Source organism: Aphelocoma coerulescens, chromosome 6, assembly GCF_041296385.1.
Source record: "Aphelocoma coerulescens isolate FSJ_1873_10779 chromosome 6, UR_Acoe_1.0, whole genome shotgun sequence".
NCBI classification, from domain to species: domain Eukaryota; kingdom Metazoa; phylum Chordata; class Aves; order Passeriformes; family Corvidae; genus Aphelocoma; species Aphelocoma coerulescens.
The window spans coordinates 15,746,056-15,761,701 of record NC_091020.1 but is presented as its reverse complement, the minus strand read 5'-3'; the positions used below and the strand labels follow the sequence as shown (position 1 = coordinate 15,761,701).

Genomic DNA, 15,646 nt, shown 5'->3' with positions numbered 1-15,646 from the left:
GTAAAACAGCTTCTTTGATGCCTCTGGCAGAGGAGTTCAGGGTTTTAAACAGTCACATGTAAATATGTGTGTTTATCTCTAAAGACATTCAACTCCATATCTGAGACTTTCAGAAATTAGCTGGTAGTCTTATTTTTCTGTAAACAGTAACTGTTTGATTTTAAGCAGCAGAGCAGGTCAAAAATGCAGATGTGCAGCCTCTTACACTGAATAAGTAATAAAATTCACTGGGAAATTTCCATCTCTGGAGAGTTTACTCCAGTTACATTATAACTTTTCTATGTGCCATGATGTAAAATGGAACTAACTCCAAGATGTTTGCTTATTAGAGCTCCAACTTTAGAAATTAAAGCACTAGTAAATGAAGAAATAGAAAAATCACTAAAATTGCATGCATAGTTTTTGCATTTTGAGTGAAATGAAAATGTCTGTTCTAACTGGAAAGAAGCAATTATGACCTGCTAGTTTGAAAGTGGGTTTTGAGCTGCTTATATGAATGTGTTTTTATAAGTAGTCTCTGCTTTATAGAACTTCTGTCAGCTTGGGTTGCACTGATTGCTTGTGCTTTGATTTTTTGTTTTGAGAATCATTTTGCTGGTTTCTTTTTTGTAAAGGACACTGAAGCCATGAAGAGAGCTTTAGCCTTGATAGATTCAAAGATGAATCAGGCAAAAGGTTGGCTGAGAGATCCAAATGCACCTCCAGGTAATATTTAAACAAAAGTGACAGCGTAAAGTATTTTGATTTTTGAAGGCCTTATTATTTCTGTTGTTTAAGACAAAATTGTCTTTAAGCATTAATAACCCTTACATAGTGGATCATTCTGAAGGAGCCTGTGTTTATTCCATTCTTTAGATACTGGGTATTGAACAGGTTGTGTCTAATGACCTAGAAAGCTTTGCTGCTTCTCAGTGGTCTAAAAGATATATATTCTGTAGAACATACATGTTCTTAATTTGCATTCCAGCAGTAAGCCCAAAAACTTAGGAATTTAACTGAACAGTACTTAATTGCAGCTGTGGCTAATATTTAAAATCTCTTCTGTTGTATTTTCAAATTTTTATAACTTGAGATTTACCTAAGAGTCTCTTTAAGTGTTTTTCTTTCAGTCTTGACATAAAATTTCTAATAATAAAATCTGCCATAAATACTCTTAATTACAATCACCTTTTCTTATATAAGGGGTTTGTTTACATTTGTATGTATCTTTCAAGCAAATAAAATTTGGTAGAGGCCTGTTCCATTTGAATGTTGAAAGGCTTTATCAGATGAACTTCCTCTGCAATCAAAGCCAAACTACTACAGTTGGAAAAGTTGGAGTGAATTGTTGTTTTTTGGTGTATGTCTGTTTTTGATAAATGTACTTTCATGACTGAAATGAATGCAGTTCATATGTTGTGACATGGTGATACCAGGAGATTTCTTACACATGTCAAGGAATGTCTTTGTTGCTGTACTAACTGACCCTGCATCTCAGGGGATGCTGGTGAGCAGGCCATAAGGCAGATCCTCGATGAAGCTGGCAAAGCAGGAGAGCTGTGTGCAGGCAAAGAGCGCAGAGAGATTCTGGGCACGTGCAAAACCCTGGGGCAGATGACCGATCAACTGGCCGACCTCCGGGCTAGGTAAAGCTCTTACTTGGGATGGACACTTCTCCAGTGCTGTTAAAATGTTTCTCCTTAACTTGCAGTTGTCACTTCCTAACCTGTAGGAGAGCAGGCCAGAACTGTTTTACCTTTTTTACTTCGATCTCTTCTTTTCTGATAAGAATAATATGTTTTAAGAAGAGAAATGTTAATTGCATAACATGATGATCAGAATTGCTCAGGTAGATAATTCCGAGTTTGCTTGCTGTCAAACATATAGCCTTCCTCCAAATTAAGCAGAAATGAAATTTTAAACTCTCCTGTTAAGTCTGTTCTCCAAAGAGGATATACCCCAATTACTGTAAGATACATACATATTCTACTTTTTAGGTGTTTTTTGGGATGTTAGACCACATATGGTGGTTGTTGTTTATCCTACATTGACAAATTCTGCTGAACTTTGTGTGTCACATGATTAAGGCAGCTAAGATATTTTATTTTCTTTTTTTTTGTTGTTGACTGGCTGTCCTCACTTAGATGAGGTGAGGCTTTCACTCCTGCAGATTCTGACTCTGCAACAGTCTATTAATGAGGAGAGAAGAGGCCTTGTCTTGGGTACTTTAATGGAACAGTATCCTTAAATAGCCTTACTTTGTGACACTTAAAAAATGTTTATTCTTCTGAGAATGCTAAGTGTCACATTCTGGAATAGGGAAAATATGCTCTTAGTTTTTTCTCTCTTCCATTCCTCAGTTTTTTGTTTCCTTAGGGAGAAAACAAAATCTGATTACATACTGTATCTCTTGCAACAATTGCTGGGAATACTCATAAACAGATTTTGTTGCCTCTTCACTAGAAAATAGCTTTTGTCAATCCTGAGCTGAATCTGTGGTGCTCTTCTTGTCTCGGGCAGAGGACAGGGTGCTACACCCATGGCTATGCAGAAAGCCCAGCAGGTGTCCCAGGGGCTGGACTTGCTCACTGCCAAAGTGGAGAATGCAGCTCGCAAGCTGGAGGCCATGACCAACTCTAAGCAGGCAATTGCTAAGAAGATTGATGCTGCTCAGGTACCACTAGTGGTTAATAAATACTTCAGAACATGATGACATTACTACTGTTAGAGCTGTTGTACTGAACTACTGTAGTTGTTTCCAAACAAAACACAGTTACTTGGTAGGAGGAACATAGAGGGGATACTTGCTTTAACAAAGAAAAATCTTAAATTCAGTAATTTACAGCATTCTGTGAGTTTGGCTTCAGTTGATGATCTTTTTTGGTAACTTACATGGCATTACTAAAAATTTCAAGGTTATTAAAATGATGGAACTCCCTAAATTTGCGTATAAACGAATCTGATTAAAGAAAAGAATAGAAGAGTTTCAGATTAGCAGACTTACTTGTGGATAAAACTGGAGCCCTTTCTTTGGGCTCTGTTTTAGGAGTGGAGTTCAGGATTTAGAACTTTGTATTAATGACAGAAGTGAAACGATGTTAATGAAACTGCATTTTCTTTCAATTGATCTTTATTTTTGTAACTCTTAATATCCATCAGTGGTCTGTCTCTTACCCAGTAGTGATTATGATGGTCATCAAATAATGAGTCTTCTATATATACACCTTATCTAAATGTGTATATATGTCTGTTATTATCAATATATAAAGATACATCAATATTACCTATGTATCAGATAAAATGGTAATGGGATGTTTTAGGAAGAGCTCTGTGAAAATACCCAACTGGGCTCAAGAGCATCTGTTTTCATTTTTTTTCTGAAAGCCACATATCAGTCTCTAAAGGCACTAGTTAAATTTTACTTCTAAAATATTGTTGGCAAATGTTGAGGGGAGAGAGAATGTAAAATCTTTGGGGAGATTTTATCTAGTTTGATGGGTTTTTTTCAAAACAGAAAAACGATGAGGCAACAGAATAATTTCATGGTACCTACAAAACAGAAACTGCTTTTGAGAACTACTTCCTGTTAAATAAAATTTTGAAAGCTGAATTGGTATTTCTTTCCCTGTGAGAGCATGTATAGAATAAACATCACTTTTTGTCTTCACTTGTACACAACTTCTTTCTATGAAGAATTGGCTTGCAGATCCTAATGGCGGCAGTGAAGGAGAAGAGCATATTCGGGGAATTATGGCTGAAGCAAGGAAAGTTGCAGAACTGTGTGAGGAGCCTAAAGAAAGAGATGATATCCTTCGTTCCTTGGGGGAAATCTCTGCTTTGACAGCCAAGCTGTCAGATCTGCGACGACAGTAAGTATTAGTTTTATCACTGTTAATTTATTTGAATGACTTTCATGTGCAGTTCATGATGCTGAGCAAGATCAGAATATTGATGATGATAATAAACCCTTTTTAGTTGTTCAGCCTAGTGATTTCTATGTCAAAGCCTAACTTGCACTAGCTTCCTTAAAAAAAAGGTAGCCAGAGACATATTACATGGAAGTATTTTCTTTCTACTGCCTGTGGAATATTTGACAAGCAAACCGAAGCCAAAAGTGAGCTTGTTTGTACTGTCAAAACAACAAGGTAATGGGAAATATGTTTGGTTATACAGATGGATGTCATCACTGTTTTTTGCTAAGCAGCTTACTAAATATCAAGGTGGAATATTTTCCACTTCCATCACTGTAAGTGTTCTAAGCTGTAACTGATGACTTTTCTTGGTCTTAAAGTCAAGAGTCAAATACCGTTAGAAAGGAAAAAGGGATTTTACCTTGGTATTTAATTTTAAGGATCCTTAGGTGCACTACGTCCAGGTCGAATGCACTGAAATGCACACCATAATGCACCCCCAAAAGATCTGGTATAACATTACAGGTCTTACTAATTAGCATATCTATCCAAAATTCCCCAATGAGAGGCTTGAATGAGCCCTCCCCTCCAAGGAACCTTCCCCTGGATGGTTCTATCTTAGTTTACAGAATGTGTTCTGGAGAGGACCTTGGGGTCTGGGGCACACTGATCCCTAACTACGAAGCTTCTAAAATGTTTCATCTCTCAGCTGGACGAACAAGTCCAAGAATGGAGGCAAAAAGCACTAGGAATACAGAAGTTGTAAAATGGTATAACGGGTATTAAAGAAAAGGCAAAAAATCATCATGGCATCATAACTACAAATGATACAAAAGATAAGACTTTCAGAAATTATATTTCTGTATCAGTTTTGCAAAGAGGCTGATTGAGAATGGCAGAGCAGAAACAGTTATTGTACAGACTGCGATCTTCGTCTAAGGCTGGTTGCAATATAGCAATAAATATTTCTCTTGCTTCATTAGTTAGTTGTTTTAATCAAGTTTTTATTGAGCTTTAGCTGCAGTAGGTCTTAATGTGCTATCTTTTGTCAAGTTTACATATAGCCTTTGGTCTGTGGCTGCTTACTTTTCTGCTTGTAATCTGTATGGCATGATAGCAGTTGCTAATGAGACAGCCATGGAAATGGGAAATCAGTTCATACACCAGTACTGGCAATGGCAGTACTGTGCCTTCCCCCACCTCAGTGCTGTGCTGAACATATGTAATATCCAGGTACCACAGCAGAGAACTGCTCCTCAGAGTCTCAACTCAAGTGTCAAATCCAACCTTATTTAAAAAGACCAAGTACCTTTTCTTGTGTCTTCCTGCTGAATTTGAGACAATCTGTAAATGATCTTTATATGACTATACTCTTTTTTTTTTTTTTTTTAAATACTTAGTGGGAAAGGTGACTCTCCTGAGGCTCGTGCTTTGGCTAAGCAAATAGCTACATCACTTCAGAATTTACAGTCCAAAACAAACAGGGCTGTAGCAAATACTAGGCCAGTTAAAGCAGCTGTCCATTTGGAGGGCAAGATTGAGCAAGCTCAGAGGTGGATAGACAATCCTACAGTTGCTGATCGGGGAGTAGGTAAGTGTTTCTCTGTGATTTTCCCCCCAGTTTTACAATCAAACTTGTTACTAATTTTTGTGGGGGAAACTACTGTTCCTGAGGATGCATTGAATGTTCACTGATGTGGAGACTTGAAAATTTATAGCTGAGTCATAGATTATAGAATTAGGAAAATTATAGAAATAAGCTGGCCCATGATTCTCTTTGTGTTGTTTCCTAAACAGTGGGAGAACATGTGCTGTAGAGAAGACAAACTTAAGATTGCTACTTGCTTTTCTTATTATGCAAATATTGTATCTCGAATTTGAATTTATACCTACTCCAGCAAATTGAGTAATTAAGTCCTTCAGAGAAGAGAAAAACACTCATAAACCTGACCTAAAAGTATCACTTCTTGTATGGTTTCTGGGTTATCTGAGGAGAATGTTAATAATTAAAGAGAAAGGGGATCTGATAATCCCAATATGCTCTCGATGAGCATATAACTATGGTTCAGGAGTTGCTGGCACTTGGCAGGATACTCATAAGAAAAGTAAGTTAAGAATACAAGAGATGGCAGCAGTGCTGAGTGATTCTTGGATAGTCCGGTGCTGTGACAACTTCATAAGTAATTTTAAGGTTGATCACTAACTTGGATTACTTGTGAGTTAGCATTATCTTAAAATTATTCTTCAGTAGGTCTTTGATGGACTTAATACACAATGAGTTCTTTTAAAAGAATACTGCTGTTGTATTCTTGAAAGAACAGAATTACATTCCTGTGAATGAGCAGGAAGCATCTGTAAGTGAATGAAGGAAATTACCCATGCTAAAAATAAATTTTTTTGCAGAAAAACTTTCAACACACTGTGGAGGCTTTGTAAGGTGTTCCCTACCCCCACTGTCCCCTCCAATCCAGATTACTTGACACTTCTTACTTACGGCTTCTGGAATTCTTGGAGAGGGCATTTGGCTTTTTAAGTTATGTTTTCTACTTGTCTTTTCATTCCCTCTTGCTGCTCGTCTTCTAATGATGTGGGGATGAACTGCAGTACTTGGAATTTGCAAGTGCTTTCTATTGGAGTTAACAGATCAGTTATATAGAAGTACCTGACAGCTGCCATGGTTAATTTTTGTCAGACCACTCTAGTTAAAAAGGATGCATCTCTAGCCAGAGTTGGTGAATTAAGCAAAAAGAAACTGGAGACAGTTGAATTCCTCTGTGGTTTTGAACTGTAATTACTCAATGATAAACTGCAGAAGATCTTTTCTACCACCTAGACAAGTGTTCTGAAAACCCCAAGAATTCTGATGTGTGCATATACGTGTGCAGCACTTTGTGGTGCCCCAGTTTTTGTGCCACTGCATGTTGATGGCCGGTGCCCTGTCCCCCTGCAGGCCAGGCAGCCATCCGGGGCCTGGTTGCCGAAGGCCGGCGTTTAGCCAATGTCATGATGGGACCGTACCGGCAGGACCTGCTGGCCAAGTGTGACCGCGTGGACCAGCTCTCCGCCCAGCTGGCTGACCTGGCGGCGCGAGGGGAGGGCGAGTCCCCCCAGGCCAGGGCCATCGCTGCTCAGCTCCAGGACTCGCTGAAGGTAAGCACCTGCTCCAGTGCAGGCAAGCACATGATACACTGGAGCACTTCTCTCCTCTGGGGAAGCCTTGTGTGTGAGAGGCAAATGCAGCCAAGGACCTCTTGGTTTAGCTGAGGTGTTTAAAGCAAACTTTCTAGAAAGGCCTTGTTATCATGCTATAGGGGTTAATTTCAAATGAACAATTTGGAAGGAAAATTCAAGTCTCTCTTAAAAGAAAATAGTATGCTAGCATTGCAGATTTGAGGGACAAGGTCTCAAATCATGCTATTCATAGCTTCTAATGCTGCTTCAAGGAGTGGTATGTAAGCTTTGTATAGTTCAAATTATGTAAAAAGTGATTAATTGGTCACACTTTTAAGGTAATTCTATCTTAATGTCTGCCATTGGAATGGGCATTTTTCTTGTAAAAGAAGGTTTTATGGGATTTGAACCCCTACAACTTTATATCCTTCTATCATATGGTAATAATTTTCCACTTTTTTAAGGATCTTAAAACACGAATGCAAGAGGCAATGACCCAGGAAGTTTCTGATGTTTTTAGTGACACCACAACTCCTATTAAATTGTTAGCAGTAGCAGCCACCGCTCCCTCTGATGCTCCCAACAGAGATGAGGCAAGTATACCCAAGTGGTCTTTTCTTTCCATGTACAGGTTCAGCTGTTGTTTAATTTTACCTGAATTGGTATTTTGAAAAATAAATCAGTGTTCTGAAAAATGAATTGGTATTTTTTTATTTTAAGTTTGTGATGCTTACTAATTCTGGCTACATAATGTTTACTATGCAAATCTCTCTGGACTCCTGGAGACTGTGAATTGTATAACCCTGGAAACAGTGGTAACAGTAATAACATTCAATAAATGGCAAAAATGTCTCCCTGTGTTGTTGGTACCACATGGCCTTCAGTGGGCTAAAAATTCTTGTGCAAAAACCACTGACACACTAGTTGGTAATTTTTTATATCTCAGCATTACATAAGCTGATTACAATGGTTAAATTCATGCCAGAATTAATCAACAGATTACCCTTTTCTCTTGCTGGATATTGTTTCCTGTACTTCAAAGCCACTGGCTGCAAATGAAGTACCTAAAATGCAGTGTCTGGAAGTTCTGTTTGGCTATTTTGGCTTTTGGCTACATGATCAAAATAATTCCCAAGGCCTTGGAGAATTCAGCTTCATGGCAGGATAGCTTTTTGTCCAAGTGTTCTGTTCCTTGAATATCTAAGGACTGTGAAAGGAGGTAATTTTTTTCCAGTGTGAATTTTTGGGGTAAACCCCCTTATTTATCTTAATAATATAGTTACTTTTGGATTATGGGTTTGAAGATAAATCTCTGAGCTAAAATAGTTTTAATAGATTATTTCTTGCAGCAGTAGTCATCAGGAATTACTGAACTTCATACCTTGAAACTATAAAGTGTGTATATATCTCCTTAGTTGTCCCACTGAGTAAGTAAAGAAGCAAGTCTGGTAATGTAAAGATTAAAAAAATCAAATGCCTTCAAAGCTTTTGTGTCCTTTTGCATTCTCTCAGGATGAATTAAGTAGGGATGTTATGAAGGTGTCTCTGACACTTGAAAGAAATTTTGTATTCTGTTAAGGTGGGTCGGGCTTTTTAAAATGTTTTTTTTTCCTCTTTTGACAACTAGGTGTTTGATGAAAGAGCAGCAAACTTTGAAAACCATGCTGCTAGACTGGGAGCTACAGCAGAAAAAGCGGCTGCAGTTGGAACTGCCAATAAAACCACTGTGGAGGGCATTCAGGCAACAGTGAAATCAGCAAGGGAACTCACCCCACAGGTGCTTGCTGGCTTTGAAGAGCTGTTAAAAGGGCTGGGGATGACCTCTGGGGATTTTTCTTATGCTTCTCTTCTAGAAGAAAGATTTTAATACCAACAAGGAACATAGTGCTGACACTCTTAAAATGGGAATGGCAAACACTTGTATACATTATACTAAGTAGAACAAAATGATCAAATGACATGTTTTACTCTTCAGCTCTTGGATAGAAGTGTCTGTGACTTGAAACAAAATGATTTTGGGGCTTGGTAAAATAAGTAAGTAGAAAAATGCTCTCTTTTTTTTTCAAAATAAACTTCTATCTAAATGTTGGTATTGTGATAAATAGTGCACTTCAGTACTTTCAAGAGTTGTTTGTAAGATAAATCAGTACGTAATTGAAGTTCCAGGAGAAAGTATTTGTGCCAGCTGATTTCAGAAGCATGGTAGATCTTCAAGGAGCTAGATGTTGCTCTAGAATTAATGAACTAGTTTTTCAAATATGGAGCTACACATCCAGTCCTGAAAAAGCAAATGCATTTTCAAGAATATGTGTAATGTTGATGTGTACTGATAGTTAAAAATGTCTTCTGTTGGCAGGTAGTATCAGCAGCTCGTATCCTCCTGAGAAATCCTGGAAATCAGGCTGCTTATGAACATTTTGAGACCATGAAAAACCAATGGATTGATAATGTAGAAAAAATGACAGGTAAAGTAGGAATTTCTGTCGATGATCCTACCTATGGCTAACTAGCTTGTATAGGTTTTTCTCCATTCTGTGTGGGTTGATGAAACATGCAAAAAATAATGACTGATTAGAAATAAATTAAGAGAAGTAGGAATGTGCTCTGACTCCAGGAATATGTATATGTTACAGGATACACAAAATAGCTGACTTCTTAGGTGTTAATACTGAGCTGTAGGGGAGCAAATCCTGCTTTAGTTCTTTTTTTGGCAAAATCAGAATATCGTCATTTTTTATTGCAGCTGCTATTACAGCAGTATATCACTGTGACAGCTTGAGGTTTTCTTCTGTATAATCTTGGCATATTGAAATAGGACAGATAATTAACTGAAGGAAAGAAAACATGTTCAAAATACTTTAACAGCTCGATGAATGCAGAGAATAAGACAAAGCTACTGATCCTGCTGAGGCACTGAAATATTCCAGTCCTTCCCAAGGGCAGATCCTTTGCACTGACCTGCTGAACAGCTGAATGTATAGTACCTTCTCCTTCATCCCAGTATTAAATCCTGGGTATTTTAAATCTCACTGCCTTGTCACTGTGAAATCACCCCTATGTAAAAAACACAGGCAGAGGGATATTTCCTTTGGAATGAAGGGGAGAGTACAAAAAGTACTGAATATGCTTAAGGAAATTTGGTGTGAAGAAAGAATCTCTGCTGCATATACTATGTAAGCCAGTTCTTGAGTGAAACAACATTCCATGGTAGAGGAGTAGGAGCTTGGGGTGTCATTAACAAGCTTCAGCATGATTACTGTTGCAGAGGTACAACAGAATTAGAAGTTAAACTGCAGTAGTACATTTGGGCTGATTTCCAAGCCCTTCTCTGCTCTTCTCAGACCCTAGTCTTTTCTGGTTTCAAACTATCTTTGGAATACCAAATATCCCTTTCCACAGATGAAACTAGAATATTAATGTGTTTAACTTTTATTCTAGGGTTGGTGGATGAAGCCATTGACACTAAATCTCTGTTGGATGCATCAGAAGAGGCTATTAAGAAGGACCTGGATAAATGTAAAGTTGCAATGGCCAACATGCAACCTCAGATGCTGGTAGCTGGTGCCACCAGCATTGCCAGACGAGCAAACCGTATCCTGCTGGTCGCAAAACGGGAGGTGGAAAACTCAGAAGACCCTAAATTTCGGGAGGCTGTTAAAGCAGCCTCTGATGAGCTGAGCAAAACTATATCACCCATGGTAATGGATGCTAAAGCTGTGGCAGGCAACATTTCTGATCCTGGTAAGGATTCAGTCAGCTAATTTAAAATGTACCTTTTACTGATGAGAGATGATGTAAAGTAGTGCTCATTTTTTCTTATACAGCTGTGTATCTCCTTTTATGTAAATATTGTGTACACTTACATCTCAGAATGATGAAATCAAGCTCACACCATTAACTGCTGCATCCTGCTGTTCTAAAATGCAATCAGAGGCCTTTAGCATATTCAAGGAAAAAACATTCTAGTGTGATATGCCATTTCATATCCTTAATTAGAAGCATTTGTTCCTAGTTTTAAGTAGTATTACTTTATATTAAAAAAATTACACAATTTTTTTTATTCTAAAAGTTGTTCAGGGAATTACTTTGGCTATTGATAGTGATTATTACTCAGCCAAGGCTTTATTTTATGCATGTTACATATGACACTAATATTTCAATTCAATTCATGCAAGTCCACTGTAAAAAATTTGGTAGTTTTTAAACACAAATATAAGTGTACTTGGCACAGTACATTATAGAAGTAATTTTTGGGGGTAGTGTTCTAAACATTACCGATTCTATTAAATTGGTGTTAAACTGGTAATGAAATTTTTGTTTAGGTTTGCAGAAGCGTTTCTTGGATTCTGGATACAAAATTCTGGGAGCTGTGGCCAAAGTCAGAGAAGCCTTCCAGCCTCAGGAACCAGATTTTCCTCCTCCTCCTCCTGACCTTGAGCACCTTCATGTAAGTGCAGCTAGTTTGTAATAAAATACGCAGTTGTCATTGATGTGTGGATTACACTGAAATTGCTTAAGTATACTACTATTCATTAGAAATAAAAGGTATTGTCTGGCTGGCTGTGCATACAAGTAGCTTCAAGTCTAAAAAATACCAGTCCAGCATTCAAAAGGAAAGATTAAAACATGGTATTTTCTTTAACAGGATGCACTTGAAAAACTGGAAAAAGACCTGAGGTCATACAGTCACATCTTGCCATGACACCACCCTTGACTCAAATCTTTCTCTCTTTCATTGCACTGATGTTTGCCTTCCCTAGCTGACGGACGAGCTCGCTCCTCCGAAACCACCGCTGCCAGAAGGTGAGGTTCCCCCTCCCAGACCACCACCACCTGAAGAAAAGGATGAAGAGTTCCCAGAGCAAAAAGCAGGAGAAGCAATCAATCAACCCATGATGATGGCTGCTAGACAGTTGCATGATGAAGCCCGGAAATGGTCTAGCAAGGTAAGAAGTTGTTGTAAGTGTTTTGTGCTAAAAGGATTCTCTTTTATTTTTATTTTCAGGATCAGAGTGTTTTGTCTTATGACAGTCTTTCATAGGCTAAATAGTAAAAGCACTGCTCAAGTTCAGAGTGAACTAGGGTCAACTGTTTTAACACTTAGAATTGCTAGAATGCTTTATTAACATAGCCCTGGGGACACAAGTGTGCCCTGTATGCTAAGCTGTTTGTGATCCTTGGTGCTGGTATTGCCTAGAGAGTAACTAATACTTATGCCTGTGCAGGCTGACAAGCTGATTGCTCTATTTAAGTGACTTTGAAAAGTCTGTATGGAAAAATTGGTATGGATGTTGCAGATACCAGCTGTAGGAATCATGAGCTGGTTTGTCTTTATTCTGGAAGAAGCTGCAAGGTACTTTGCAGTTGATGTGATGCATTTATGATGGGAAGAATGACCACATATAGGTGGCCTGGTCTCATTCTTTTTTGGAGTGAGTCACATTCTCTATTAAGGCTGAAATCCTGAATTTCCTTCCCATTTCAGTGCTGTGATGAAGAAGTGTGAATTTGTGGGTCTTGTAAATGCTAACATCACTTTGTTTTGCTTTTCTCTCATCTCGTCCCTCTCTCCCCCAAGAGCTACATTTTTCCTCTGGCAGAAGCTGAGTGCTGAGTAAGAACTTCAGAGATTTAGGCTTCTGCAAGTGTAAATTAAAGGGTCACAATTTGGCTTTTAAAATCTTACACTTTCTCTGCACTAAATTAGGTGGTGAGTAAGGAGACAGACTTGAATAGCTTACAGAATCAACTTTAGTGCTATGGGCTAAAGGAACATCTGTTTTGGAAGTACAGATAAAATACAAAAGAGGTTTCTGCAAATCTGTTTGAGTGTCTCTTATGAAAGATCAGAAGCTCTATTTTCCCCATACTTCTGGATATACCAAACACATTTTTATATTACTAAAGGGGCAGTACTGGAATGTATTAGTGATCTCAGAAGGTAATTTGAAGGCTAAAAGCCTTAATTTCAGTTTCTTAAAAGTGTTTTGATGTTGAAATCCCAGAACTGGTAACTTAACAGTACAGAGTAGGTAATAAAATGCCTTTACCATATATACACTCTATGCATTCTAAATTGAATAGTGCAAAGTCAAGCACCAGTCCTTAAAACTCCTTGCTGATTATGAAAGAGCTCAAAGCTCAGTAACTTTAGATTACAAAACACTCTGTTCATTACTGCTTTTTTGAGACCAAGAAAGTTAGCCGGGCAATTGTCCTTCTAATTCTTCTTTAGCTGTAGGAGTTTAGTTATTCTCACAGTATGTGTTGGGAGAAGTTGTTTTAAAGACACTTCTGTAGTCTCTGAACTCACCTGATTGGCTGGAAGAGAGATTGATGGACAGTGCTACTGAGAAATATGGGTTAGATCTGGAAAAACAGAACTATAAGGTCTTGCTCATATGAAGTTACAACAGACTGTGTGTCAACTGTCTTTTGCCTTTTTGCAGAATCACTTTAGTCTACTGGTACTTCACCTGTAGTAAAGTGGGGGGGTGGGTGAACAAGTACTTAGTCTTTAAAAAATGGTGGTAACTTTGTTCATTCTTGTAAGAATGAAAATCTGATTTTTCTCCTTCTTTACAAAAGCTCCTCTTCACTGAGTGGCTTCTGGGCTTTCATGTACTCCATTTTTCTCATGGAGCACCAGCTGAACCATGTCTATTGCTTTAGCTTCCCCTTCATTTGGATAATCAGAAAATGAGGGATATTTGGATACTTTTCATTAGATTAAGACTTAAATAAAAGCTGCCTTTGAAGGTGAGATGATTTAGCCTTACAAGTGTTACAACTTCCAAAATTCCTGTATGTTGTTGTTGACATAAATGGGTTTTTTTTCTATAAAATGCTGTATCTTAAGCAAAACACATTTGCAAATGCAGAGTTTTTGGTAAGGGTACCTTTACTTTTATCACACTTGGCGTTAGTTGAACAAATAGTTATTAAGCTTGTAGACTATTTCTGTATTGAAATGTTGCTGTCTTGTTAATGCCTGTATTGTTATACCTCTCACCTCTTCCTTGAGATCTTCTCTAACAAAATTTATTTGCTTGAACCCTCTTTTTTTTTTTTAAGGTAATGGATACAACATATTGTGGCAAAACAATATCATATGTTTCATAATCCTCCTTTTTAATTAATTCCATTTCAGTCTTCTTTAAGAACTGTAATTCACAGTATTCATGGCATTCAACATCACCTCTTCTTTTTCCAACCTGGTGTTGCTCTTTTACATGTTCTGTGTGGTACCTCAGTACTCTCTTCTACAGCGTCTCCCATCCCATCTCTTTTTGTTACTCTACAGCAAGCAGTGTCAGTGGTTTTTCTGTGCTCCTGCTATCTGCTCTTATCACATACATGAATGGGCTTCCAAACAAAGCTTTGTATCTGCACAAATAACACAGTCATCAGCTGCTGTGCCTGCTCTTGTGCAGTCAGAACGGCTTCCATTGAGACAGAAAATCCATTCATTTCATTGTGGGCTTGCTAGTAAAATGTTGTTCTGTGGGTCAGTCTCTGTATGAGCTGGCTGCTCAGATGGAAAATGCTGCTGCATATTTGAATTGTAACTTCTTAATATTTTTCATAACTTTGGTTAACAGGTGAACTGTTTCTTTCTGCTACATTCCTTCCCCTCCTCCCCTTGACCTGATCCTAGAGCTGCCTTCTCAGATCCTGAGAGGCCAAGAGGATGTTTTGGTCACTAAAACTGCTCAGTTTGTGCTCTTCTACCAAATTCTGCTTCTTGTACTAACTGTCCCCTGTTTCTCCACCCTTGCTGCCACCTGCAAAGCCTGATGTGACTGTGATTAATGAAGCGGCTGAGGCTGGTGTAGATATAGATGAGGAGGATGATGCAGATGTTGAATTCACTCTCCCCTATGACATTGAAGATGATTACGAGCCTGAGCTGCTGTTAATGCCAACCAATCAGCCCGTTAACCAGCCCATTCTGGCTGCTGCTCAGTCTCTACATCGGGAAGCAACCAAGTGGTCTAGTAAGGTACTCCTGAGTCCCCGGGGACTGATCCGCGTGCATCCGGCCACTTGGAACGCTGACACATTTGCATCACTCTTGACCCTGCTGGGCCCCACCATCCTGAATGAATAAGTGTATCTGCACTTCATTTTAAGGACTGAGAGTGGCTTCACGAGTTTGCTAGATCTGTTTGTCAGTGCCGGATTGAAGCTTGATTGGGGTCACTTATTAATATTCAAAGACTTCCTCTCCCTTTGCATCTGCCTGGTCTTCTTTGTTATGGCAGTTTTCAAATTGTAATAGGGATTGTCTTCCGCCCCTTCGGTTCCTTTTTCCGTTCATGTGGGCTACCTGGGAAGCCATGGTTAATGGTTTCTTAATGACTTCCGGATACAGCAGAGTATACAGAATTCAAGAAGTCATTTAAGGTGTCTGTTGTGCTTGGCCTCAATTGATGCCGTCAATTAACATCCCTTCCAACAAGGAATGGCTTTGTATGGCAGTGTTTATGGAAGAGACTGCCTGACTGCTGGCTTGCACTGGGCTGTATTGCAAATGCTGGTCTTGAGAGAATTCCTTTCTGAAGAAGCTGCACTGAATGCTATTA

General features: G+C 38.6%; 1 protein-coding gene across 3 annotated transcripts in view; it reads left to right on the top strand.

Moving 5' to 3' along the window:
• Positions 1-15,646, top strand: part of VCL (vinculin) — a 60,355-nt gene that overhangs the window by 38,931 nt on the left and 5,778 nt on the right. For 2 of the 3 annotated variants that reach the window (XM_069019337.1, XM_069019336.1), the window contains exons 7-19: positions 615-705; positions 1,478-1,625; positions 2,500-2,653; positions 3,673-3,848; positions 5,291-5,481; positions 6,841-7,040; positions 7,526-7,654; positions 8,689-8,838; positions 9,418-9,526; positions 10,500-10,802; positions 11,384-11,508; positions 11,822-12,007; positions 14,854-15,063. In XM_069019337.1, coding sequence (XP_068875438.1) covers positions 615-705; positions 1,478-1,625; positions 2,500-2,653; positions 3,673-3,848; positions 5,291-5,481; positions 6,841-7,040; positions 7,526-7,654; positions 8,689-8,838; positions 9,418-9,526; positions 10,500-10,802; positions 11,384-11,508; positions 11,822-12,007; positions 14,854-15,063 — 2,172 coding nt within the window. The remainder of the gene's footprint in view (positions 1-614; positions 706-1,477; positions 1,626-2,499; positions 2,654-3,672; positions 3,849-5,290; positions 5,482-6,840; positions 7,041-7,525; positions 7,655-8,688; positions 8,839-9,417; positions 9,527-10,499; positions 10,803-11,383; positions 11,509-11,821; positions 12,008-14,853; positions 15,064-15,646) is intronic. The other variant, XM_069019335.1, reaches the window with a different exon arrangement.